This window comes from Rutilus rutilus, assembly GCF_951802725.1.
Source record: "Rutilus rutilus genome assembly, chromosome: 9".
Classification (NCBI taxonomy): domain Eukaryota; kingdom Metazoa; phylum Chordata; class Actinopteri; order Cypriniformes; family Leuciscidae; genus Rutilus; species Rutilus rutilus.
This window is the reverse complement of record NC_140223.1, coordinates 30,216,193-30,242,748: the sequence shown is the minus strand read 5'-3', so window position 1 is coordinate 30,242,748 and position 26,556 is coordinate 30,216,193. Positions and strand designations below refer to the sequence as shown.

General features: G+C 39.5%; 1 protein-coding gene across 5 annotated transcripts in view; it reads left to right on the top strand.

Moving 5' to 3' along the window:
* The window catches only part of robo1 (roundabout, axon guidance receptor, homolog 1), a 323,165-nt gene extending 297,048 nt beyond the window's left edge, over positions 1 to 26,117 (top strand). For 4 of the 5 annotated variants that reach the window (XM_084418215.1, XM_084418216.1, XM_084418217.1 and 1 more), the window contains 14 exons: positions 2,527 to 2,698; positions 6,567 to 6,770; positions 9,534 to 9,560; positions 10,496 to 10,538; positions 11,837 to 11,991; positions 14,017 to 14,391; positions 15,376 to 15,486; positions 16,575 to 16,710; positions 17,874 to 18,113; positions 18,193 to 18,665; positions 18,963 to 19,127; positions 22,723 to 23,007; positions 23,099 to 23,310; positions 24,921 to 26,117. In XM_084418215.1, the coding sequence (XP_084274341.1) occupies positions 2,527 to 2,698; positions 6,567 to 6,770; positions 9,534 to 9,560; positions 10,496 to 10,538; positions 11,837 to 11,991; positions 14,017 to 14,391; positions 15,376 to 15,486; positions 16,575 to 16,710; positions 17,874 to 18,113; positions 18,193 to 18,665; positions 18,963 to 19,127; positions 22,723 to 23,007; positions 23,099 to 23,310; positions 24,921 to 24,935 (2,613 nt within the window). In that variant the 3' untranslated portion in view covers positions 24,936 to 26,117. The remainder of the gene's footprint in view (positions 1 to 2,526; positions 2,699 to 6,566; positions 6,771 to 9,533; positions 9,561 to 10,495; positions 10,539 to 11,836; positions 11,992 to 14,016; positions 14,392 to 15,375; positions 15,487 to 16,574; positions 16,711 to 17,873; positions 18,114 to 18,192; positions 18,666 to 18,962; positions 19,128 to 22,722; positions 23,008 to 23,098; positions 23,311 to 24,920) is intronic. The other variant, XM_084418218.1, reaches the window with a different exon arrangement.
* The last annotated feature ends 439 nt before the right edge of the window (positions 26,118 to 26,556 follow it).

The window sequence follows — 26,556 nt, the reverse complement described above, 5'->3', positions numbered from 1 at the left end:
TAATAAAAAAAAAAAAAAATCATTATTATTTTATTGATGGTCTTTTTGACCAAAATGTCCATTTGACTGCTTAATGTGGCAGAATATGTTATTTTTCCTAAAAAAATTATAAATTACATTTTTATTTGTAGACGCTTTGTGTCTTTTAGTGCCCCCTTTGCTAGTATGTACTTTTGCAATATGACTAGACATACAATTATGATTGCGGGAACAATTTCCTAGTGTATACTCAGGAATGCATACTCCAGGTGTATACTCATCCTTAATTCTCTTTCTGCATGTCTTTATGTGCTTTACTTGTCCAAACAAGATAACAGAGCCAAATTAATACGATATTCCTCTCAGGCGCTCAGATTTGAATGGGTTTGCGGCGTTTCAGCGTTTAGTTCGTAGGCCGCGGCTGACGGGAAGAGGCTCGGTTTGAGTCGTTCAGTCCCAGTTAATTTTCCAGGTAAATGTTTTCAGGCAGTGTAAGAGAAGCTAGTGAGTAATTTCATGCTTGTTAAATTGGGCGGAGGAGGATTTTTCACTAATCAATTTTCTCGCACACTTATTTTTTTCTGCCCCGTTGTGCCTCAGGAGAACTTCAGAACCCTCAGAACGTCCTTCCTCGTTATCTCACTTTCGCTCTTTTTACACTTAATCCACTTTTTTTCCCCCTTCGAAGCCTTCGGGGATGTCTAAATCTGGTTTACGTTTCTGAAAAGAGGGACGTCAGCATGGAAAAACATTTTGTTTCTATGTGTGATTCCGTTGAGCTCAGTGTAGATCTGTGCGCTGACCCTATAATGGAAGTTAGGCGGTCAGAGAGGGGGCTATATCACATTTCACTCCGGTGAATGGGACCCCTGCCGGGCCTGTGATTGTGTTAGGGTGAGGGTGGCTGATCCAAGCTCTGCTCACGCACAGGGTCGCACACACACTTTGACGCTCATTTGGACGGCACGGCTGGCTGAGCTTCCCGAGAGGAGGAAACAGACCAGGGTTCACTGCGCGCAATGAAAACAAAGAAAAACGACATTTTCATGTCAGGGAAAAACAGACGGAATGTCGGTACCACAGATAGGGAGTGTTATTGTAGGTGGTGAATCTTGTTTTCGTGACACGTCTCAACTTTAGCGCTACATGATAGTGTGTGAATTTATCCAGGACTGGACGACTGACGGTAAGGTTGCCAGATCTGCGTTACAAAACTAGCCCAACGACCATATCCCAGATATCAAAATTCTAAATATGCCATTTCAATACCTCACATACATATTTTACAATGACTATTATTCAAAGTATACACCACTATATCATAGTGATCATTAGTCCAATATAACTTTTTTTTTATGCAAGCATTTCAGTAAAATGTGCAATATGTCAAACCTTTAAATCAACCTACGGCGACAGTTTAAATGTAGCTTAATTCCGCGGGGAAATCGCAGACTTGGCAACCCTGGCTGACGGTAACATTCAAATTGATTGGCTTATCAGCTTTGAGGAAACTTGTATTATGTAAAGGGCAGTCATATTTTTCAGATGAGAGATATTTATACGTAACATAAAGTGAAAGTTATTTGTCTGTTTGTACAAACAACAGTTTGGACACACTTAAATGAACTGATGCTTTTCAGATATTTTGATCAAAACGTTTAAATGCTTGATTAGGTTTTAGACACAAATATAATAATAATAATTATACACATACCTGTAGGACACTTAATTTATGCTTCTCTTTATATTAAAAATATTTTGTTCTAAAGACTTGTTCAATGCTTGAAATTATTTTTTTAGACAAAATATATAAATCAATAAATAAATTAATAATAATACAAATATTTGTACACAAGGGTTTGGTCTCACCAGAGTGAATTTATGCTTCTCTTGATATTAAAAATATTTTGTTCTAAAGACGTCTTTAAATGCTTGAAGTTATCTTTTTAGACAAAATATACAAATAAATAAATAAAAAATATATTTTTACACAAAGGTTTGGACTCACCAGAGTGAATTTATGCTTCTCTTGATATTACAAATAGTTTTGTTCTAAAGACTTCTTTAAATGCTTGAAATTATTTTTTTTGACAAAATAGAAAAATTTATTAATAAAAAAACTAATATTTTTTACACAAAGGTTTGGACTCACCAGAGTGAATTTATGCTTATCTTGATATAAAAAATATTTTGTTCTAAAGACTTCTTTAAATGCTTGAAATTAGTTTTTTAAACAAAATATAAAATTAAATTAATAAAAAATAAATAAAAAATGTACACAAAGGTTTGGACACACTTTACTAAATGTATTCTTGCCATGATCATAAAATTATTTTTTTCAAAAGACTTAAATGCTTTAAATTAGTTCTTTGATAAAATCCTATACTTCCATTTGTGTTATTTCAAAGTTTTAAAGACTTTTGACCGGTTAGTCTGTGTTAGTATCACTTAAAAAGGTTCACTTGTTCAGAACAGACTTGTTATTCAACATAAATCATTTTTTATTAAGTGCTAAACGCTTGTCTCCCATCCCGTTTCCTCCCTCAGATCTGGTGTCTTGGTAACGAAAGCCGATACCACATTAACCGCACTGTGGACGGTTCCACACACTCGCTTCTGATTCCCGGCCTGGTCGCAGGGGTCACGTACAGGGTGGAGGTGGCAGCCAGCACCGGGGCCGGTCCCGGGGTCAAGAGCGAGGCCACGTCCTTCCAGCTGGGTGAGTCGGATTTATGTTGTTCTGATTGAATACTGCAGCTAAACAAGAGCACAATATGAACTGTTGATTCTCTTGATAATGGGTTACTGAAACACAACAAACACTCTGATACAGCTACCGGCCCTTTTTAACACCCGGCTGTGTTCTTATGACTGGAAAGGTTGATGATAATGGACATTATTTGAGCCTTCTCTTTAAAAAACATACAGTGAACGGCACGGTTGTAACTTGCCTTGTGGTTAGCCACCAAAATGTATGTAATTTAAAAGAACAACCTTATCAGAGTTCTCATCGGAGAATAAAGGAGACATAAGGTGCAGTTTAAAGCCTTTAATTGCTTTACAAGTTTATTTCTTCATAACCTTTAAAAAGCTTTAACTTGTTCAGCCTCAAGACATCGGTGGCAACGGTTAAACCGCTCTAAATGGAAATGATTGTGGCCCAGCCTGGTTTTGTACCAGTGCATACAGGTGGATAATAGGCCATCCGTTTATGCAAATCTGATTTCAATAAGACATCAATCGCAGTGCCATCAGAGACTATTTTACAGTCAGATATCTGACAGAAAGTGATTAAATTGTATTCTGAAACCGTGATGGATGCACAAAGAGAGACACGTCCATGAAAGTACACTAAGAAAAACGGTTGATCACTTTTTGAACTTACAGTAAATGTTCTCAATCGTAGAATGAGCTGGTTTTTAAAGGAGTCGTGAATTGAGAAATCACATTTTCCTTGATCTTTTGACATTTAAGAGGTCAATCATGTACTATAAAATATCCTGTAAGTTTCAGAACTCAAAACTTCCTTGTTAGTACAAAAAAAAACAAGTATGATGTAATAGTGTGACGAAAGATCGACGCCTACTTCGACATATTGCCTCTTTAGCCCCGCCCACATATCAGCGCATGTCATACTAGTAAATACGAGAGAGACGCAAACACAGGATTATTCCAGCAACTTCTGACGTTTTGCAGTGCCAAGTTGTGACAAAAAAACAGTCTTTGCATTGCCTTCCTTGTGATCCCAAACATGGATGAACTTTAATTTTAACAAAGCAAGACAATGTTCGTTTGTTCGCTTCAGTTTACTGCGGGTTCGTTTTTAAACAAGACGTTTCCGATGCAGGATTTTCAGAGAGACTGAAAATGAAAGATGCAGTGACGACTATATTGGATCCTACAGTAATGCCACAACACACAAGTGTGAGGAACAATGTTTTCACCATGTGTCACTATCGCTTTATCTGTCACAGATCGTTTGATATGTTACTCACTTTACTGAAAATGATGAACAATGTGGTATATAACTGTGGAAACTTTATTTGCCACAACCAAGACTTATAAAGTATATGTAACACGCATAAATGTTTCAACTACGTAACGAAATAAACACTTTTCTGTAGCATCTTCATTAAAGCGGGGCTCAGTAGTTTCGGGATTTCTTCGCTGTATTCTCGCTTTTTGCTCGCAGGTTTCTCTCTAGAGCTCCCCCCACAGCTTCGGAATAGATATTTGACAACACTGTTGTAAAAACTCGTTAGCGATTCTCAGACACCAGAGGCTAGTAGATCAACGACATCAAAGCAGATGGGACATTCTTTAAAACGTCTTCTTCATTCGGGTTCGAACAGCGTGAGGGAGCGCAATAATGACAGCATTTTAGCAGATTTCTTTTGGCCGTAAAGCAATTGTTTACATCGCGAGACCTGATATCACGCGATACTTCCTGACGCGGTGGCCGGCGGCCCGCCGGCGGCCCGCCGGCTCAAAGTTGCAAGTTGCGAATTTTCCGCTCACAGGCACCAGGGGGGTGCGAAACGACCACCATTCAACCCGAAATAAGTAATATAACCATTCCAATGACTCCGAAGCTGTTCAGTTAAGGTAAAAAAGTTACTTAGTTCACCTTTAAAACACTAATATAATGTAATCAGGGTTTGAAATGAACTTTTTCGCTCACTGGCCAATTTGGCTACTAAATTTTACCGGCCATTCAGAACTTCTACTAGCCAAAGAAAAAGAAATTAACCAGATTAACTACGTCACATCTTATACATACATATATATATATATATAAAATACTCTCTATATATAATATTATTATTATAAAATTTGGATTTCATACATTCATTTCTTATTCAAACAAAATCCTGTCATCCAGCCATCTCCTCCCTTCCTCTTTCATCCTCATCCTTTTCACCAAATAATGTGTTTTGGGTGGACAGATCAATACAGTACAAAGAACATAAAAAAGTAGGATGTTGGAAAATAGCAATGTCTTTTCTGATTACCAAATGCTTTTTAATCTTCGCTTTTGCTTCAATGCAAATGAACAAGCGCGCTGTTATTTTTTGCGTAGTTGATGTGTATGTTCAAGTAAGCCAGATATGCGCAGATTCGGCTAAAACGAACTTCCCCAGCAAAGTAAACATAAGTCGCACGCCAACTTGGCAAGTGATTTGACGGCGTTACCCGCCACAGTTGATTTTTACGCGCATTTGGCGGGTGTTAATTTCAAACCCTGAATGTAATAAAATACAATACTACCTCAAAAATACATAAGAATAAATATAACTAAAGATTAATGAGCATGCTGTGGGTAATACTAAACCATGTCCCACATTGAAAGATGTTTTCTAGTTCAGAGTTGAGCTGTAACCTCACGTACAGATCCGCAGTGAGTTTGCAGTGTGGGATGAAAGAACGGAGTGACTGATCTGATTCCATGATTCCCCTGCTGAGTGTGCTTCTGTGGCCTTACGCCGAGGTAAAAAAGGGCCACTGGAAGCAGAGGATGCTGGTCTCAAAAGCATTTGTCACACCGTGGGCTTTCTTGCATCTCTGCAGCCTACGCACCTGTCCTGGCCTAGCTTCTCAGCGGAGTCTAAGTCACGTCCCAACAACAAACAAATCCTCCGAGAGAGGAAGCACAAAGAACAGACTAACAAAAAAAACAGAGCAGGGAATACAGGGGGGGATGAGGAAGAGATGCTCAGGTTTCGGAGGAACCTGTTTGCCCCCCGGCTGGAAAAAAAAATCTGAACATAGTCAAATGATGAAAGTGATGCCCACATGAAACAGGGAGGAAGAGGAAAACAAGTCAAACAGAGTGAAATATCTTTTGGGTCGACAGCCCTAGTTTCTCTTTAATGTAAAAAAGAATAAGAGAGGGAAGTTGCTTTTTTTTTTTGGTTGCTGACAGACAATGTCTTGTCATTCATAATTTATCTTTTACATAATAGATAAAAGCACTGTACTTTCCATTCTACTTCTTATTCCAGTTCAAAGTCAACTTCAACAAAATTCACGTTATTAATCATGAATACGATTTATAGCGAAGTGAACCGCACTAAATAAAGCTATTCTTTTCTGTTGCTGTTTTATGTTTTGAAGTAGAATAATGGCTTGCTATGTTTATAATGTCAAGTATTATTTTTGATATCAAATTAATTGTTAATATTATCATCTGTAAAATATTTGATACATTCAAAGGAATATTGTGAGTTAGACAAGTTCTGACATGCGAAACAATATTGTTTATTGACTTAAATATTAAATTTATCTACATTTATATTGAAAAATCAAGTCAAGTCAAGTATATTTGTATAGCGCTTTTCACAATACAGATTGTATCAAAGCAGCTTCACAGTATTACATTAAAATAATACAACAAGGTTTGTTTCTAGTGGAATTTATTGATTGATAAAATTAAATATCCCCAAAATATCCCCAACTGAGCAAGCCAAAGGCTACAGTACAAAACACTTTTTTGCTGCAGGTGTATATAACCTGGATTATTCCTTTAATTTTTGCATCAGTGATATGGTTTATGTCAAATGTTTCATTTCTCATCGTCTTTATCTCAGACTCGTCGGGTCGCGTTCTCCCGCCGCCGCTGGACGATGAGAACACGATTTCTCAGCAGATCTCGGACGTGGTCCGCCAGCCGGCCTTCATCGCAGGCATCGGCGCAGCCTGCTGGATCATCCTCATGGTCTTCAGCATCTGGCTCTACCGTCACCGTAAGAAGAGAAACGGCCTGAGCAGCAGCTACGCCGGCATCCGCAAAGGTCAGTCCACTCACTTCAGAAGTTCAGGACGTTTCTTTCAGCGCTGCTGATGCTAAACTACTGATTTGACAGTGTATTCGCACATAACGATTTAAAAATACATCAAATATAACATCAGTAAGAGGTTAGTCACCCCAACCTAATAATTATGAGTTTCTGAGCTATTATTAAGAAGGCGTGGCGTGTCTCTCATCTGATCTTTTAATATGGAGTCTGTGTGTTCATGTGTTAGTCAGAGGCAGATGTTTGATCGTTTTACGATCGACTATCTTCTTTTCTTCCTCTGGTAGTGTCGTGTTTGGCTTGTGTTGTCTCAGGTTTAATCCCAAACGTTAGGCTCTTTTATTAAAGCTAGTATGAAAATACTTGACTTAGCCTGTAGATGAGTCTGATCTCTTCACGGCCATAGAAATCCAGTGTTTTTAAAAAGCCGTTTCCTCGTTTGACCCTGATGAATCACAATGAATTCCTTACAGTCGAAATTCAGAGCTTTCTTTCCGTTTTCTCCTTCATTGAAGAGATGACAGAGATGGTGAACGGAACAATGCTGGTATAGCTAGCGTGTCTCAAGGACATGAAGCTAATGGAATGTTTATTGGCAGGAATCTAAAGGAAAAGATCCAAGCCATTCATTAGCGTTAGCATTCATAGACTCCCAAGGCTGGGACGCATTCAAGTTAATTGAACGTGTCGACCACAAGAGCACAAAAAAAAAAAAAGCCAAAATGAATATGTCCATTTTTCAAGGTTGAGAGCACCTGAATTCATTTACCAGGATGACTCAACAACTTCTTGTTTTGACAACTGCAGGAGGTTGACAGGCAGCTTTTAAAGAAACATTCTTTCTGAAATGCTAGTGGAATTATATAAAACATATCTTACACGACACAAAGACTAATTGCAAGGCTCAACATTATAAGGATTACTTGTGGATATGTGCTTGTATGGCTTGCAAACTTAAAGAAATGTTATTAAGTCCAGTCATCTCTTAGTCTAGTTAGTTATAACCATGTTATCTAGTCTTGGAAGCTTAGAAGCAATACAGTTGTGCATGATAGTATAAACTTATGCCTTGCAGAAAGTATGTCAAAAAGTAGCGTCTTTTGTGCCTGAAAAAAATGACTTTTAACACCAGGAAGGGCCTCTGACCTCTGGTTTTTGAGCTACTAAAGACTTTCCCACTTCCTGTATTGCTCTGCAAGCCACAAGAATCCACAGGTTGCCATGTTTGAACCGGTTGCTGCGAGTCTCTTAAGCGTGAACGTGTTTGAGCAAAGGAGGATAATAGTAAACACATGAAGTGGTAATCTGTTTTCCGGGTGGAACGGGGTGATGTGGCTGGGAAAGATGTATCGTGTATCGTGCGTTTACCTGCGAGTGTGTGATAAATTGTTTAAATACACAGATCATCCCCAGACCTCCGAGATTTGATTTACTTATCGTCCATCAAATTATATTTTTCCCATGCTGCATTTGGCCTGCCAAGCGTCAATCTACTTCTGCTTCAAAACCATCATGCATACAGGATAAAATCACCCCAAAAAAACTGGCCAATCTATTAGACTCATCTTTTCTCAGAGCACTGCCAAGAACCAGAACGGCGCAGCCGATAAACGTGACATTTGAAAAGGACGGCGGCGGCTGACAATTTTAAAGGTTGTTTTCCCGTAAATATGCGAAGATGAGAAGGTGAAGACAGCAGGTGTTGAATTCTGATGTATCAATGTAACGCTGGCAAAAAAACAATCCTGACGGCATCACGCGCAACAGCTTCCTGCGCTGATACTTTGATGTTTCTGATGGGCTGTTTATTATGAATTCTGACCCCATATCGCTCAGATTGATTCAGCCGTGTTCATCTGCTTATTGGAGCCTTTGATCAACATGAAAGAAACTAGATTTTAAATCAGATCGAGGGGCATGTGTTATAATAGATTTAAGTCAAAGTTAATAAAGTGCAGCCTGGCACGAATGCTTGCCATCTGATGTTACGTGTCTGGATTAATGTAATGTAATATTTTTTATTTAAATTAAACATTTTAATTAATATAAATAAAAAAGTTTAATAAAATAAAATAAAAATATTTAATAAATAAACATTTTATATAAAAATATTATTATTAAATTACATTAAAATAAATGCATTATATTAATATAATTATATGAATGATTTATAGTAATAATACTATATAACATTAAATATGATTTATTTTATCATGTTTAAATTACATTTAGTGGAGCTTTTGTGGCAAGTATCAGTGTTACTATTGACACTGTAATCAAACTTGCTATTTTCACCTTGCGGATGATAAAAATTCATATAAATTGAGGGAAAATTCTATATTTACAATTCCACATATAGTGACAAAATATAGTTAAGAGAACTCGTTTTACTTGGGCAAGTATAAGCAACCACTCTGAATACCCTAAAATCTAGATATCAATATTTTCTCCTCTATGCAGATATATAGAGTGAATAAAACACACAAACCCACAACTGTAAAACCACAGAGATCAGATGACAAGGAGAATGAAATGAACTCTGTATTTATGATGAGGTTTTAATGTTCTGTGTAATTGGTAACAGACCTGTTACATCAGAGACTCTAAAATATGATGACAAATGCCTTATTGAAAACTTTTTCCAATAACAGCACAGTACTGCTATGATGAATCGTTCATTTTTTGAATAATAACAATCCTAAATATGAATCTGATGAATAATGCATTCTTTTTCTTTCTCTTTGTTCTGTGTGTCTGCAGTGCCCTCCTTCACCTTCACCCCCACAGGTAATCACACCTTCCTCACAGCACATATGCACATCATTCCCACAATCCCTAGAGTGTGACGACTTCCTGCCCAGTGGAGTTGGAAAGTGCACTGCGGTATAATGTTTTCCAGCCATTGTAATGAAGTGTCCCTCAACACTGGCTTCAGTCACGTTCGTTCTGCCCAGCAGAACTCAAAACAAATATGACACCACCGGGCGAAAGTGTGGGAGGCACGGGCTCTCTTTAAAAATACATCTCGCCACAAGAAAGGAACCCCAGTCTGAGGTTTACATGGATAATCAAAGAGAACTTCAGTCGCATGGACTTGTCAGCATAAAACGAAGTCAGAAATAAAAGACAGAGAGGGAGGAAAGTGCTTAAAGAGAAGAGTGCTTGACTAAAGAGGGCTTTTAGAACTGGTAAAGGAGCTGATCAAAGCGCTAACGCTGGATAGGAAGCTGTGACATCAGAAGTTTTGTGGCCAATTAGACGAAGAGAGGAACTGGCCTAGCGTGAGGATTGAACTCGGATGACTTTTACATGCCAGAGAAAGACACTTAGACCCTTTCATTATTTCTCATCTCGTGCAATCTCTCTGTAACTGCTGTTGACTCAACTAGTTTTGGGAGTTTTTTATTAAAGGGGCGAGAGAGGCACTGATGATTGAGAAAGAGAACGCTTGTTTTTAGTAGCAAATTCAACCAAGCAAGCTTTATTTCCATACGTTTACTGGTTTTAATTGAAACGCAGGGGCTTGCAAGATATGAAAGAAAATATGCAAGCTTGGATGAGCATTCTTAGCTTGAAATTGTTAAAAATATGCCATCATTTATTCAACTACGTTTTTTTCAAAACCTGTATGACTTACTTTCTTCTGTGGAACACAAAAGGATGCATTTAAAATACATTTTATGTTGTTTTTTCTTCATTAATGTAATTTCTTTTATCTACAGTGGCCTATCAGAGAGGAGGAGAGGCCGTCAGCAGTGCGGGAAGGTGAGATGTTCTTTAAAAAAAAACACGTTTGTTACTTAACACCTTAAAATAGCCACGCTAATATTCATCAGGAGCCAACAATGTCCATGTGGAGGGTGTGTACTGTAGTGTAGTTGCATTTTGTTGACACTGGGGGGCATTTTTGTCTTGGCAAAGACGCCTTTGGAGGTTGTACATTGAGACGGAGTCCTGCAGAGCCCAAATGAGACAAAAGCCCTTCATTTCTACCATGTTAATGGAATAATTTTGCATGCAGGTGCACCCATGCTCATGTGCAGTTGTGCATGTGTTACATCTTTGTCCTTGTTTGAATAGTTGCAGACGATACTTAGTTTGTCTTTCCCTTTGTGACGTCTTTTAAAGTCTATCTTTTCATTGAGGAGGTCTTTGCCCTTGCCTGGAGGAAAGGTTTACGCCGGTTTTGAAGCTTAAAGAGTCTGTTAGAAAAATACAAGAAAGAGACAGACCATGCTGCAGGGATATAAGGCATGAGCGCTTGCTTTGAAGCATCACGTTGCACAAAACTCTTTCTTTGATGTTCTTTTTGTGCCTTTGATAAACGTCCCTAAAAAAAAATCTCTGAATCCGTTTCCTCTGAATCATTTTAATGTGACCTTGTTTTATCACATTAGCCAATTGTCTAACAAAAAACAGTGTTTTGAAATACAAAATCTCATACTTTAAGTGCAAGATTATTTAGAAACGGTTACTACGGCTCTGGGTGTATTCATATATGAGTTTACCCAGAGCCTTCTCCAGTTCTTGAGATCATGGTGATTGACTGTGACACCCTGGCATGCGCTTAGAGCTCCAAGCTCTCTTCCTTTAGCGATGGCTCGGTTCATTCGTGTTTTTCTTTCCCAGGCTGGAGCAGCAATGTTCTCCAGTGCTTGGGTAATCCACACAGAGATCTAACGGTCACGAGGCCTCAGGGAAACGGTGTCATCAGCCACGAGCAACTCGAGCGCAAACAATCCATTTAGCACAGATACAGCCCTGAGAGATGCACTGGGATAGAAGAAGATGGGACGGGCTTCTTATTTAAAGCTGAAGTGTGTCATTTCAGCACCACCAAATGGAATGGTTTTCCCTCTGCCTGCCACTGGTCAGACAAACAGTTAGCCCAGCCCTAAAACTTCAATGTTACTGCGTTGGCCTAAAATGATTCCTGTCCGTATTGAGCCAATAAAAGTGACAAAAAGTCTAAAAACCTAATTAAAACAAGACTGGGTACCTTGTGCATTTACCGTTTCCAAATTAAAGTTTGTAATAAATCACATTGTGTCTGTGTTTTTTAGGCCGGGTTTATTGAATATAGGTGAACCGGCAACCCAGCCCTGGCTTGCGGACACCTGGCCCAACAGCTGCTCCAATCACAACGATTGCACCATCAACTGCTGCACCGGGAGCAACGGAAACAGTGATAGCAACCTGGCCACCTACAGCCGCCCAGGTAAGCCTGTCTCGTTGTTGTAGTGGTGTACAAATATTCCACTTTATCTTGCACTTCCAAACATGTAGCATTTTAGTTTAAAATGCATGGAAGCTGATGTTTAAAGAAACAAAATTATGATTATCAATAGAGATTATTTTTCACATTTATTCATTTAGTAAGCACTTTTACCCAAAGCGTCAAGTGAGGAAAGACGATCTCTGAAAGACTTACTTACAATTGAGGAAAAGACTTGCTAAACAGGTTTTATTATGGTAACTGTGACTAAATGATGTGTTTTATTTGAATTAAAGCAACCAATTACCATTAACGGTGATCATTTCCCTCTTTTACCACCGTGTTCGTGCAATGCCTTTTTCCTAAATCTCATTGAAGTTTTGGCTTATTAATTTCCACTGAAGTTTCCAGCTTGGAAGAAGTGGTGTTCTATTGCACCGTTCCAAGCAGGAAATTCCAACTTTCCAAGTTTAATGGAATGCAATATAAGTATTGTGTCCTTCCTTTGACACACGACTGTGTGATTTGTTGGAACGTGGACTTTTAGGGAAAATAAAAGCTCCCGATATTGAAAAGGCCCTGCAGGCTGTAGTCCAGCTAATCCCATCAGCCGCCTGATTTCCATACCGCCGTTAGAACCTTTTAATGCAGTTTCTCTAAGTGCTCGCTTATTCAGGAAACCAGGAGTAGTAACAGAGGTCAAAATAGACCTGAGAGAGAAAAAAAAGAAAAAGAAAGGGCGAGGAAAGAGGAGGAGTGATGGAGCACCTCCAGGTGGCTTTATTTCAGGAGTCAGCAAGTTACTTTACAAACAAAAGAACGCCAGGTTGACTCGTGAGTCCAAAGAGACACATACACTGAAAGTGACAAAGTAGTGTTAATTTACAGTCACCCAGTTTTCACAAAGCAAGTCTTAGTTTGGACAGCGGTGTCACTGTTGGTTCATTTAATGATATTTAAACGTTACTACAAGAGCTTTTTTGTTCCCAGATATCAGCTTGTGTGACTAAGCCATTGGCTAAGAGCATTTCATTCATTACAGAACCCTTAAATGGATCCAATCCTTTTAGAAAAATGTCTTTCTATTGAATATAAGAAATATGCTCCCATATTCATGGGTAGACCTGAGGATTAGGCTTTGTGTTTGTTCATACCATTCATAGAAACCATAGATGGGGCTATTCTAACCCAAAAGCTTTGCTTTACCTTTGATATCCGTTTATTTGGAGTGTTTTCACTAACAGATTTTTATCCATGTCGCCTTCATCAAAGCAGGAATGAAGGATAAATGTTGAGTGATTCTCACAGCATGACATGTTAAAAGCTTGACACCCGCTTGCCTGGTGTGCCAAATACTAAAAAATCTCCAGGATATTAACCGGATCAGTACCCACAGGGCTTCTCTGGAAAGACTTACGACTTAGTTTGTCTCATTCCATGGGATCTTTTATCATTGATACGTCAACCTTTGAAGTGCAGAGCCGTTCCTACTTATGGAAACATGAGCTACGCTCGAAATCTGTCCAATGGCAGGCCGCGGTATTTACGCGCCAAGCTTCTTGCTCAGATCCCAGGGAGGATTTGAATATTTTATGAGCCGGGGAAAATTGGATCTGTCAGAGGATGGGCTTTTACAGCGTTCCTCGTTTTGGAGGCTTTTGATTCGGACGTGTTGGAACATCCTGCTTGATGAGCCGGGATGCCTTTCGCGCGGCAGCTCGAGAAACTTAAAGTGACACGCTTGGCTTGTGTTGTGGACTAGGGAAAAAATAGATTGTACGGTATCAGGGAGTTTTATCTTAGTATTTGAATTTCGGGTGATCCACATCATCTTAGAAATTTTTGGTTCCAAGTATCCTTTCTGTCTGAACACATCATTCTCGGTTTTAAAGCTAATCTGCATTTTAAAACCAACCTAGTGTCTTCGCTCCATGAGTTTCATCCATTAGTTTTCAAATCCATAGGTCCTAAACAGTCTACCAAGTCCTTTGGCTATCAAAATGTCTTACCCCTCCTTCTATCGTCCAGCTGACTGCATTGCCAACTACAGCAACCAAATGGACAACAAGGCCAGCAACCTGCTGGCTCCAGACACAGGCCTTTACAGCGACGTGGACCTCTCCAACAAGATCAACGAGATGAAGACCTTCAACAGCCCCAACCTGAAGGACGGCCGTTTCGTGGGACCCGGTGGTCAGCCCACGCCCTATGCCACCACCCAGCTCATCCAGTCCAGCCTGGCCAACAACAACATGAACAGCAGTAGCTGCGGAAGTGGAGGAGGAAGTGCGGACCTTAACGAGAAGCAGAGCTGGAAGAGCAGCCAGGGAACGCCTCAGAAACAGGCCGACATCAACACACCACTGCAGTATAACGTCATGGAACAAAACAAACTGAACAAGGGTGAGTTCTGTGGATTTAATTGCGGTCCCAAAAAAAGTTAAAGCAGATTTATTCAAATTTGATCGTGAAGACAAGTTCAAAGTCTTAAAAGAAACCCATGCCGTGTTTTCTGGGTTTACCACAAAGGTGTGTCATCAAATTGCTGCACTTCTGGTCTTGTTATTCAGTTGTCTCCTCATATTCAAAACGTACCCAAAAAGTTAAAGCAGGTTTATTAAAATTTGTTCGTGAAGACGAGTTCAAAGTCTTCAAAGAAACCCATGCCGTGTTTTCTGGGTTTACCACAAAGGTGCATCATCAAATTGTTGCTCTTCTTGTCTTATTGAATAATTGTCTCCTCATGTTCAGACCGTAATAAAAGTGTTACGCAATTTTGATACTTAATAGCATCTCTGGCACCTTTACATTTCTGGCTCTTTGACTTTCGAACCCCTTTTATATCTGTCACAGCTGCTCGTGTTGTGTATATGTGTAATTTAACTCGACGCTCTGCTAGTCAACTTAATCCATATTTATGGCAGTTGTTTTACTGTTTGGATGGGGATGAAGGTAAAGAGGAGGCTGTGAAGTGTCGGATGTCTCAGAACAGTGTGAAGCCAGAGATCTTAGATTACTGTACAAATAAGGGGGAATGTAACTCAAGCTCAAAGCTATCCATTATCTGCTGCTTTATATTGTGCCACTAAAAAGGTAATTGTGTTTGCTTTCTAACTCAACTTGCATGAATCTAACTGTGTGTGTGTGGGTGTGATATTTCACACTTGGTAGACAATTGAAACCAGTCACCAACAAGTCATAACAGCTTATGACTGAAACCCTTTTGTAACCTTTTACCACTCGACTGTCTGATGTTCCACTCTGATGCGTTCTCTTTTAAAGTGTCTGCTTTTATAAGAGCTTTCATTCGTCTAGTTCACAAAATAATTTTTATTCAGTTACTCTGGTATATAATGAAAACTCAATCTCTTGACTGTAACTCCTTAGACCACTACCGGGGTGAGGGTCCCATCTCAGTCACCATCCCCTATAACCAGGCCCAGGACGCCCTCACAGGAGGAACCTACAGCAGCTCGGACAGGGGAAGCAGCACCTCTGGTAAGACATCCGTCTATTGTTCTGTTGATCTATCTATCTGTTCATCCATCCAACCAACCAACCGATGGTAAATTTCTTACAAAACCTGCATACATAACCTACTAAACATTCGCAATTTACCCATTATTCTATTTTCTTTTCATTTCCATTATTTCTGAGCCTTTTCATCACTTCAAGAGGCAGTAAATCATATGCAAAACAGGACATTTTCAAATCGTTTGCTCATTGTTGAGAAACTGCGGGGAACAAAGAGAAACATTTATGTCAGAACAAAAGGGGGTGATTCTTCCTCATGATTTCTGAGGTGCACGGCCGCATATCTTAAACACGGCAGCAACAATCACTCCCTCATTCCTAATTTCTTTAGTTAAAACCATGTTCCCTGCAGATTTCTAAGGTCTGCCGCATTTTCCGGGGATGTTTCTGATTTGGAGGATATCCTCCCTCCCTTTTTGCGTTTCGCCCCACCGTCATTAATTACTCCGGCTTTCATCCATCCGACTCAAAGAAAGGGGGGATAATGTTGTCAGAAAGCTGGTGTTTGTTGCGGGACAAAGATAAATGAGCCCCATTCTGCGGCGCATGCAAGGCTGCTAGCGTAATGCATCGTATCTATTTTTATATTGTATTTGAAGTTCAGGTAATTAAAGAGAGGGTCTGAGTGCGTGGAGGTCCTCACAGCTCATTGGTTCTGAATTTTAATTCCTTTCTGTTAATTGGCCTCCAATGTTTCTCTTTTTAATGTTCTCTCACTCTACCTCTCCTCTGGGCAATGGAGAGTGTTAGTTTTGAAAAATGACTCATTTTTGATGGAGAGCGCAGCGTTAATTACAAATAGAGAGATAATGCACATAAGCGTTTTACACCGCATAAATTATGGTGTGGGTGTCATTAATGTTGCTTCTCCTGAGTGTAAAAGTGCCATTTGATTCACACATGCATCAAGCTCAGCAAACAAACTAACAGAAAATGAAATGAACCAGAGTTTATAAACCCATTTTGGTTTGCAATCAAATTAATTTATGAGTTCAGATGGCATTGTGGGCTAAGAACTACTATAGCTGTTTGTGTTTTTGTTTGCTTTACAGGAAGTCAAGGGCAGAAAAAAGGTGGGCGAACAACTAAACAGGCCAAACAGAACACAATGAATTGGACCGAACTGTTGCCGCCGCCTCCGGTTAATCCACCACCATGTCAGGAATACACACTCTCGATGGACGACAGGTGAGGTCAACACACAAACAGGTTTTCACTTTTGGTGTGAAATACAAATTTCAGCAGTGGCGTGTAACAATGTCACTCCTAGCCACTTTGGTGGGTTGAATTTTATATATAATATATACATTTTTCAATTGTAGTCTTTTAAAAAGGCACCTGAAATAATAAACTAAGTGCAATGTAGTGTTGATACATATCAAAACTGAAAAATCTGAAACACTTTCAATACTTATTTCCCACAGAATAGATAAAAGACCCCAGCTGCACTTTCTCGCTTGAGCGAGTTGATACACAAACCCGCCTCCCCTCACCCACTCGTTTCATTTTCTCTGTATTAATATTGTTGGTATTACAGGGCTTGAATTTCGGCTTGCGATTGCGCATAATTTGACTCATTCCCGCATTTTACGCTCACATCCAAAGTGCTCATAAAGCTGCTTCTCACTATTAAATTGAGGGTTTTCTTCGCTGCTTTTTGCACTTAAACAGTCAAATACACACAAAATAATGTCAAAATGCCGGTCTTGGCGAGTATTCATGTAAACGCAGTCAGTTTTAAATGAACGTAAACAGTTGAGAAAGAAAACGCATGTGTAACAGTATAATGGAGCCATGCGTCAGGTCTTAAAGTGACAGCAGCCTAATTTATCTGCCGCCAAATTATCAGATAATATAAAAAATATCTAAATGGAAGTTTTTCCTCATGGTATACATGTCAAACCAAGTAACTTTGGAAAACCACTAGCCACAGTTACTGGTGAGCAAATAAAGTTAACATCAAGCCCTAATAATATTATTATTAATTTATGAATATATTATTATTTTTATTTAATATTATGAATTATTATTATTTTAAAATGTGTGAATTTAAATAATATTAAATGTTTATATATATATATATATATATATATATATATATATATATATATATATATATATATATAAAAAATTTTAATAATATGTATTTATTCATTTTAAATTAATAAATTGTATTAATATATAAATTATTGATATAATTACTATTATTATAAAAAAAGTGTTTAGTAAACATTAAAACCTAACATGATTAGGCACAAACATCACAATTTATAAGTGGGAAACTCAAGATAGACGGTTCTAAATATGTCCCTATTTTATGTTCTAATCACGTTCTTTTGTTCGGTCTTCAGTTATGACACAGACCTGCAGTGCCCTTTGCCGCCATCTCGGATGTATCTGCAGCCTGACGAGCTTGAAGAGGAGGAGGAAGAGGTGGAGCTGGAGCGCGGACCTACGCCTCCTGTACGGGGAGCGGCTTCCTCCCCTGCCGCCGTGTCCTACAGTCACCAGTCCACCGCGACCCTCACCCCGTCCCCTCAGGAGGAGATGCATCCCATGCTGCAGGACAACCCTGACCTACATGAGCGCAGGTACGCAACAGCTCGCTAATGCTTTTCTTTTCAAACCACTTCCGCAGCATTTAGTTTTGATATATTTGACGTCTGTTAGGCGACTCTTGGTGAGCCCACCCCCTCCACCACGCCCTCTCTCCCCGCCGCACACGTACGGCTACATCTCCAGCCCCCTGGGCCTGGACACGGATGGCCTGGAGGAAGAAGAGGACGAGGAAGAGGGTGACGAGACGGATGCAGAGGTGGCTCGAGTCCACCTGCACCACAGCCACCCTCACCAGCAGCACTTGCCTCAGCAGAGGGCTCTCCTGCGGGGCCTTGAACAGACCCCGGCCTCCAGCACCTGCGACCTGGAGAGCTCGGTCACCGGGTCTATGATCAACGGCTGGGGCTCGGCTTCAGAGGAGGACAACGCCTCGTCGGGTCGTTCCAGCGCCGTCAGCTCGTCAGACGGATCTTTCTTTACCGATGCTGATTTCGCTCAGGCCGTGGCAGCTGCGGCCGAATATGCTGGTCTACGAGTGGCAAAGCATCCTGGGAAAGGCCACCATCAGCTTCCAGTGTCTGGAGGTACTGGAACATGTATACCGTTTCTTAGCAAGACTTTAAACCTCCTCCTGAATACATTTTTGAGGGACAAAGCCACAGAATATTCTATTTTCACTTAAAGATATGCCACACATTATGGAGGATATGGAAGTGTTCCACCGAAAGTTGTTAATATTTGCTCATGAATTTAAATGCTAATGATTTCAAATGAAGACACTAACTTTAATACATTCCACAGCTTCTGAATTAATTTGTAGTCAAATCTGCAGCCTTTAATAGAGCTGAACTAAGCAAACTCTCTGTCCTCTAATTTGCCAGCAGCACGGAAATACCAAAACCTCCCTGCGGGACACCGTCCAGGCAGCCCAGTGTCCACAGACAGTAACGTTAGCGCAGCCCCGGGTCAGAGGAGGCCCCTAAAGAGGCAAAAACAACATCCAGCTGCTCAGACAGGCTACCAGCGGCGAGAGGCCTACACAGAGGGTACGTCCACACACACACAATTCTGCTCTCTGTACACTGTCATTGGGGATGGGATTCATGAATACTAAATATGTTTACTATTTTAATTTAAATTTTTTAAAATAATTTCTCAAGTAAATAAAACAAAAAACATTAAAATATTACCAGAATAGTATATTAAAAAATATTTTAAGAAATAATAATAAAAAGGAAGATTAAAATGTAACTGCATTTTGTAATTATAAATTACAAATAAATAAACACTGAACATTAAAATGTTACCAAACATATAATTTACATTATAAATATGATTTACATTATAATCTCATTTGTTGTTATTCTTTTCTTAAAATGTATTCATTTAAAAAAAATATATATATATAATAAAAGGGACTAAACATTAACATGTTAGCAAAGTATTATCATTTACATTATGAATGTATATTCAAATATATTCAAATATATATATATATTAATGTTTTTTTTTATTTTTTTTATATTGCATTTACTTAGAATATAATATTAAATTAACAAAACTCATCTCATGAGCCTGACATACAAAAAGATTATTTGTTTAACATAAGTTTAACATAATTCATTCATATACAGTACATTTTAATCTAAAATCTTGATGTTGATTAAAAACTCCATAGATATATTATGTGCAAATTACCTACACTATATAATGAAGAGCACGAAGGGGTGGAACAGTGGCGTCCAGCTACAGTGCGTCATAAGCGACAAGTCCTGTTGAGTCTCTAATGAAATTGCAGCAGGATCCAAAGTTTCTGAAAAGCTCTGAAGCCCTCAGAAAGGTCATGTTATGCGTGTGGAACTGAAAAAGCAAGTGCTCACAAACGCATCTGAAATTTCTGCTCACATTTGTGCAAGTGTGTATTTGTGTGCACGTTCTCATCTGCTGCGTCTCATCACTGAGTCAGTTGTCCTTGTGTGTTGACACTAAGATTTAATATCAGACACACACAGGCCTTGGTTGGCTCTATCAGATCAACTAGCCCCTCTCATCTGTCCTTCGCTCCCTCCCTTCACTGTAATCTCTTCCTCCCCCTCTTCTAATCTTCTCCGTTCCCTCTCTCTCGTCTTTGTTCGCTGTTGGCCGCTGAAGAGACCCAGATTGATCAGTCTGTGTCAGCTGAAGTTTCTGTTGAATGTGCGTTTTGATTTGATAGGCCTTAGTCGAGCTACGCTGTGTGGGAGGTTTAAATACAGTGTTTCGCACAGAGGAGTTTGTCGTCTGAATGCGTTTCACACAAACACACTCAAAACTAAATGATATGAAACACAGATTGCCTACCAACCCCCCCAAATACCACGCATCAAACATGCAATCCCTCCCGCCTCTGTTAATTTTGCTCTTGTTTGCTCAGTGCTTTGGGTGACACCAGGCTTATTATCTCGTCCTCCTCCAACTCCTCTCCAGAAGGCCCTGTTAACCTTTCATCTGCCTCCACTTCTGTCTGGAGAGAAAATAAGAGTCTTTTCCAGACGTTCCTCCCTCTCTTTGTCTTATTTTCTATTAAAAGTTTTTATTCAGATTAAGGAAAAAGTTTTCTACAGGAATGTCAGACGTCTTTGGTTGTCAAATACGAGTTAGAAAACACGTAAAGCGGCTGAAAGGAACAGAATACATGTAGGCTGGATCAATTTCACGACTTTTCCAGCTGTTTTTCAAATAATTTCACAGAACAATTTTTAGCTGATTAGATATTTTTGTAGTGAGCATAACTAGAAAATATATAGAATTATAAAAAAGGAATTCTAGATGCAAATCAATTCAAGACCATGTAAATCAAGGTCTTCGAATTTGAATGATGAATATTCTTAGAATGCAAGTCGACAGTTATTTTCAAACTTTAAAAACAGATCTGTAGGAATAATTTAAATTTAGCTATTCATGAGCCAAGCTGACATGCCATTTGCCCATTAGTTCTAGCTGATGCCATTTTCTAGAGGTTTCGGTTGGTTGGCTACCATTACATTTTTTTTGCACTGCAGCCAAGTTAAAATAAAATACAGGAAGACAGTAGAAATATGTTTTATGTGCCTGATTGAATGCAGCTCAGGTTGATTTAAAACTGCTATCTTATCTCATGTAACAGGCAATTTTTAATTTTATAAGACATGCACTACCTTTCAATAGTTTGGGGTTGGTTAGATTTTTTTTAAATATGTTTAAAGTCTCAGCTCACTGAGGCTGCATTTACTGCAACACTGTGAAATAACATTACAATTGTTTCCTATTTTAAAAAGTAATTTATTCCTGCGATGACAAAGCTTTCATTCAAAAGCAAGGAGGACATGTTTTACTAGTAATTTCATGGCGACGCAGAAACTACACAAGCAAATAAGGACAGTAGCGCTAGCTGTTGTATGAAGCACAGACCCCTCGTAAATCTAACAGCTCTCTTCCGCCCCTGTGAAATGTGCCCCGTCTCTCTCACCCTGGCATCGATCCGCCGCCTGACTTACTGCAAGACACCGTAAGACTTAGAAAAACCATCCACGATCGACTGATCCTTCTCGTATTTTGCTGAGTGTTAGAGCAGTGATGAAGGTGGGCTAAGCTCTCCCCGACAAAACGAGACACGCGCTCGGTGTGCTTTGACCTTGAATGTGTAAAAATGTTGACGCAGCGCCCAAGCACAATTTTAGCACTTTTTAAACTAGTCATCAAGCCGTCTTAGTGACGCAATGTTTACGTAACGGGTATATTTGTGTCTCTGGGCATGCTGATTTAAAATGTAATCGGGTTTCATCGTCCCTGGCACAAGTTTACAGGATCCATCACCGACAGACTTTTTTTAGGCCATGATATTTAACAAGAACAGCAATCGTAAACAACCCTGAATAACTGGCACGGGAAGCGCAGAGACATCCAGTGACAGTGATGAACCGTCATTCACAGTTTCTCGACTGACTAGCGGCACCTCGGTGGGAAAGAGCTCCAGCGTGCAGCTGTTTGGAGGGTTGCAATGCAACGGCACAGCTGTGTTTCCATGGCACCTTCCGGGTGCCAGACAAATGAGTTCTGGTGTCAATTAGCTAAACGTCTGGTTCTGAAGGACACAAGCATGTGTGAATATAGCGTGTCTTGAGTGAGCTAAAACGTAAACGCAAATGCTAGCATTAGTACACTGACACAAGATATTGTCAAACATTCACAAAAACGTGAATGCCTTTTCTGTGACAACTCTCAGAAGATTTTTTAGCATGGTAATGTAATTGACAATGTTAATGTATTTAGTCTTGATGGAATAGATCTGCTGCACTGCTGTTGTTCTAGATTCATGCGGCTGCTGAAAGTACAGGAACTTGCTACTGCCAATACATATAGCATATATCAATTACCCATAGCAGATTTATCCAGGTGGAGCTGGGGAAGGTTTCAAAGTGCGCTGCAAACTTCTATAGTAAATGTTAACCAGCCATTTAAATGTTGAGCATCAAGCTCATTGGCTGCAGATGCGACACAAACCAATCAGCTTGTGCCAAGTAGTTAACGCTGTAATTATCATCAGCTTTCGTTAAGGACCTATCAGCCTGCGCCATCTAGAGTTTCAAGACAGAACTAGGCATTTATTTTGTTTCCTCACAGATCTTCCACCTCCTCCGATTCCTCCCCCAGCCATGCTGAAGTCTCCAACACACCCGGCCAAAACTATCCCGGAGGGACCACGGGGGGCCATGTCACCCAGATCCAATTCTGCTGATGGCAAAGACAAGCGAACGGGTCCGGGCGGACCCAGGCCCCGGGATGGCTCAGACACCCGGACCAGCTCTTCAGAACGGCGGGAGGGCCAAGATATACAGAGGGGTCAAAGAACGGGGAAAAGCAGCAAACAGGATGCCGGTGCAGCCCAGAAGAGCCGCCACCACCCAGGTACTGCACTACATTCCTGTTGTCTCACATTAAATCCTACAATAAATAATGGTCAAGTTACCTACCTTTTTCATTATCTTGTCTCTTTCAGGCTCAGAGGACATCCTACCTTATAGTCGCCCATCTTTCCCTGCCATCCACAGTCCTCGTGGAGAGAGGGAGCCCAGCTCCTCCAGTTCACTGTCCTCTCGGGGGTCCGGTGGACGGCGGAGAGGCGAGGGGGCTCCAGGGGCCCGCAGAAACCCTGTAGATGTTGGGCTAAACACCACAGGAGCCTTCCAGATAGATGGGGAGGAGCTTGAGGTATGTCCTCACTTCTAACTTACCTGGAATTTAAAGGAATTAAAGGCTGTTCGAACGCATTTGACCAAATCCGGTCCAGTGGGTTTTTGACTACCTCTGGAAGTGGTCAAAAGTGGACAAGCTCAAAACGTTTTTAGACCCTGTTTACGCCTGTATTTTGCATTGTCCACTTGTGATCTGATCGAACAAAACGCATCTTAATACCAGGTGTAAACAGGGCCAAGGTGTTCTAGACACTTCTAGGCAAATGTGTTGGGGCAGGTTGGAGCTAAACTCTGCAGTACATTGGCCCTCCAGGAGCAGAATTTGACACCCCAAATGTATCTGCATTTCTAAGATTCTTGAGAATCAGGCATGGCCATTTGTAACTTGAATGTGCGAGGCTTCCTGTGTCATCCGCTTCCAGTTATTTCACCTGTACAAAAACATACTGGTTTGTAGTGCAAATAGTTCTATAATTAATAGGGGTGTGACGAGACCGTTAGCTCACAAGACGAGACACGAGATTTTTTACACAGTATTTTTAAGAAATCCTCAATGATGAAATACATGACTAGAAAAATAGTCTGCAGTTGCATTTGAAGTGTTTTAACTAATCATCTTGTAATGAATGTCATTTCAGTTCTATTTTGAGTATGAATTATCATATGCTGTAAAAGACAATACTCAAGCATTGTATAAGGTTTTGCCACAAACTCAACTGACTGGCTTCTCTCCTGTATGATTCCACATCTCTTCAGACCTTAAAACTGCACGATTTATGAGCTCCTAAAACTTTTGACCTCCTAACTGAACTCCTTTCCACAAATTGATCATAGAAATAAAAACAGTACAAATAAAAAATTAATAACACCGTTTTCTCTTAGTCTTATTAAGTGCAACCATAATCAAAGTACTCTCTCAATATTCAAAGTGCAAATAGAGACCAATTTTTTCTTCAAGCATGATACAGAGCATAGAGATGGTTACAACTGCACAGCCCAGCCTAAGATGGCTTTCATATTGGGAGATATTCGCATGCTTCAGGAAGCCGCTTTTAAAATGTGGGGTATTGAAATCGCGTTTGAATGCGCGCTCGCGTTTCTCTTTTGATTTTGCGTACTCTGTGAATATTGTCAGTCATCTTGTCACATGATCGAGCTTGTGTTGGATGAGCTGGGTGGAATTGAAGTGACCGTTATCCAACTGAATTAAGTGGTTTTTATTTCTATAAAAAGCAAAACGACAGTGTAAATGTAGACGTAGCGGTGGCATATTCTATGCTAACTTCACCCTCACACACCGTCATGGCACGAGATCTCGTCACACCCCTAATAATTAGTGCACTTTGTTGTTATTCTTGTAGTTATTTACCTATTCCGGCTAATGCATTGGGAAGTCTCGCACATAAATTACATAATTATTTAAATAATTCTGAAATAAAATATTAGGTGAAAAAACTACATTTTGCCTTGGCAACTAACTGAAAGCTAAATAGAAATATATATAAAACACGAATTAAAGTTCATTCAGAATAATAAATAACACTGTTAATGTGCATGATGGTACATGTGTATTTTTTCCTTGTATGATGTTTACTATAATGCTTCAATATTTATTTATTTTTTCAGATGGTGGAGAGCTGAAGATAAAAAAAAGAAAAGAAAAAAAGGCTGTTTAAACGTCCTCAGCAACCATCTTCAGTGCAGTTTGACCATCTCGGTGGTATCGGAAAACAACCGACCCAGAGTCACGTTTGGAAAACTGACCAACCATTCTTCATTTATTTACCTTAATTTCAATGTGCATTTAAAGAAGAAAAAAAGACAGAAGAAGAAAAAAAAAAAACATACAAAACAAAAACGAAGGGTACATTTGAGAGGGGGCTAAAGCAGTTTTGTTTTGAATCCAATGCAATATGATGCGTCCGTAAGCTCCTGAAACTGATTATGGCTTTGTTCACCTTGGCGAGAAGGTTGTCAGTCAGCGGTTACTGTAATGAAACTCCAGGCACAAAGGGACAGGCTGACATGTACATACACGTGTATACATATCTAACTGTCTTTTATAATCCATTGTGGTACATTAAATTTGTCTTCCTTGACTTATTTGAATAATTTTAAATTACGCCAGTTAATATAATTTTTTTTTATAGCCGCCATCCTGGTTGTAAATTGTAATAGTGTTTAAACTGCCCCAGGAAAAGTGCCACATTTTGAGGGTTATTGTTTGTTCGTTTTTGTTTTTTGTAATGCACTGTTATTCTTTTGTCATTGTCGATGTTTGTTGTTCTATGTTTGACTTTGGTTTTAAAAGCACAATCACTAAACTTTATTTTGAACCATGTTATTGATTAACCTTTTTGTCTTACGCGAGGGGAGCGCGGACGGTACGACAAAAGGCCTTGTTAAACCTGTCGATGTAGGGTTATGAGAAAAAAAAAAGAAAAAAAAAAGGATAAGCTGTTTACAAACGAGTGAATGAATGGAAACAAATCCCTGCATCCTGACCTTCGGTGTCTTTTCCAGATTCTCATTCCAGCTCAAGATATCCTGCAAAAATGAAAGAAATATACAGGAATAATGCAGGGATGTTATGTTTACGAAAGTATTGCTCCACCTGTGCACTTTCGTTATTCAAAAGAGAAATCATTTTTTCGATTTACATTATGCACTTAACAGGAAGTGGGTGTCGGTTTGAGAATCTGGGGTGGTCGTGATTGGCTGGCCGAGGACCCGGCTTTCGTGGGTTGGTTGTGTCAGTCACGCTATAAAAGGGGTGAGGATGTGAGTGTTAATTCATTTGACATCTGCAAGCATTTGTTTCTTAAAACAAAAAAGCATTAAAAAAATGAAGAAAAAAATAAATCAAAATACTGAAACTGACCTGCTTGTTTTTTTGGTTTATTTATGCATTACTACATTTTACTACATTACTACTAGAGCTGCACGATTGATCTAAAAAGATCATGATCTCGATTCAGACACGCACAATCTTTTCCCTAAATGACAACGATTTTCATTCAGTATGAAACGAGTGAATTCTTTATGAGTGAGTCATTCTACAACATTTTGTCAGAACCTCTAGTAAATTACGTTATTTTATTTAGTTGTCTGTTCAGAATTGTGGGAGAATCGTGATCTCTATTCGAAACAAAAAATTGTGATTCTCAATTTTCCTAAAATTGCGCAGCTCTAATTACAACCACCACCAAAAATCGATACACCTTTTGCACGTTTACAAACCCTTTTCAAAACGGTTCAACTT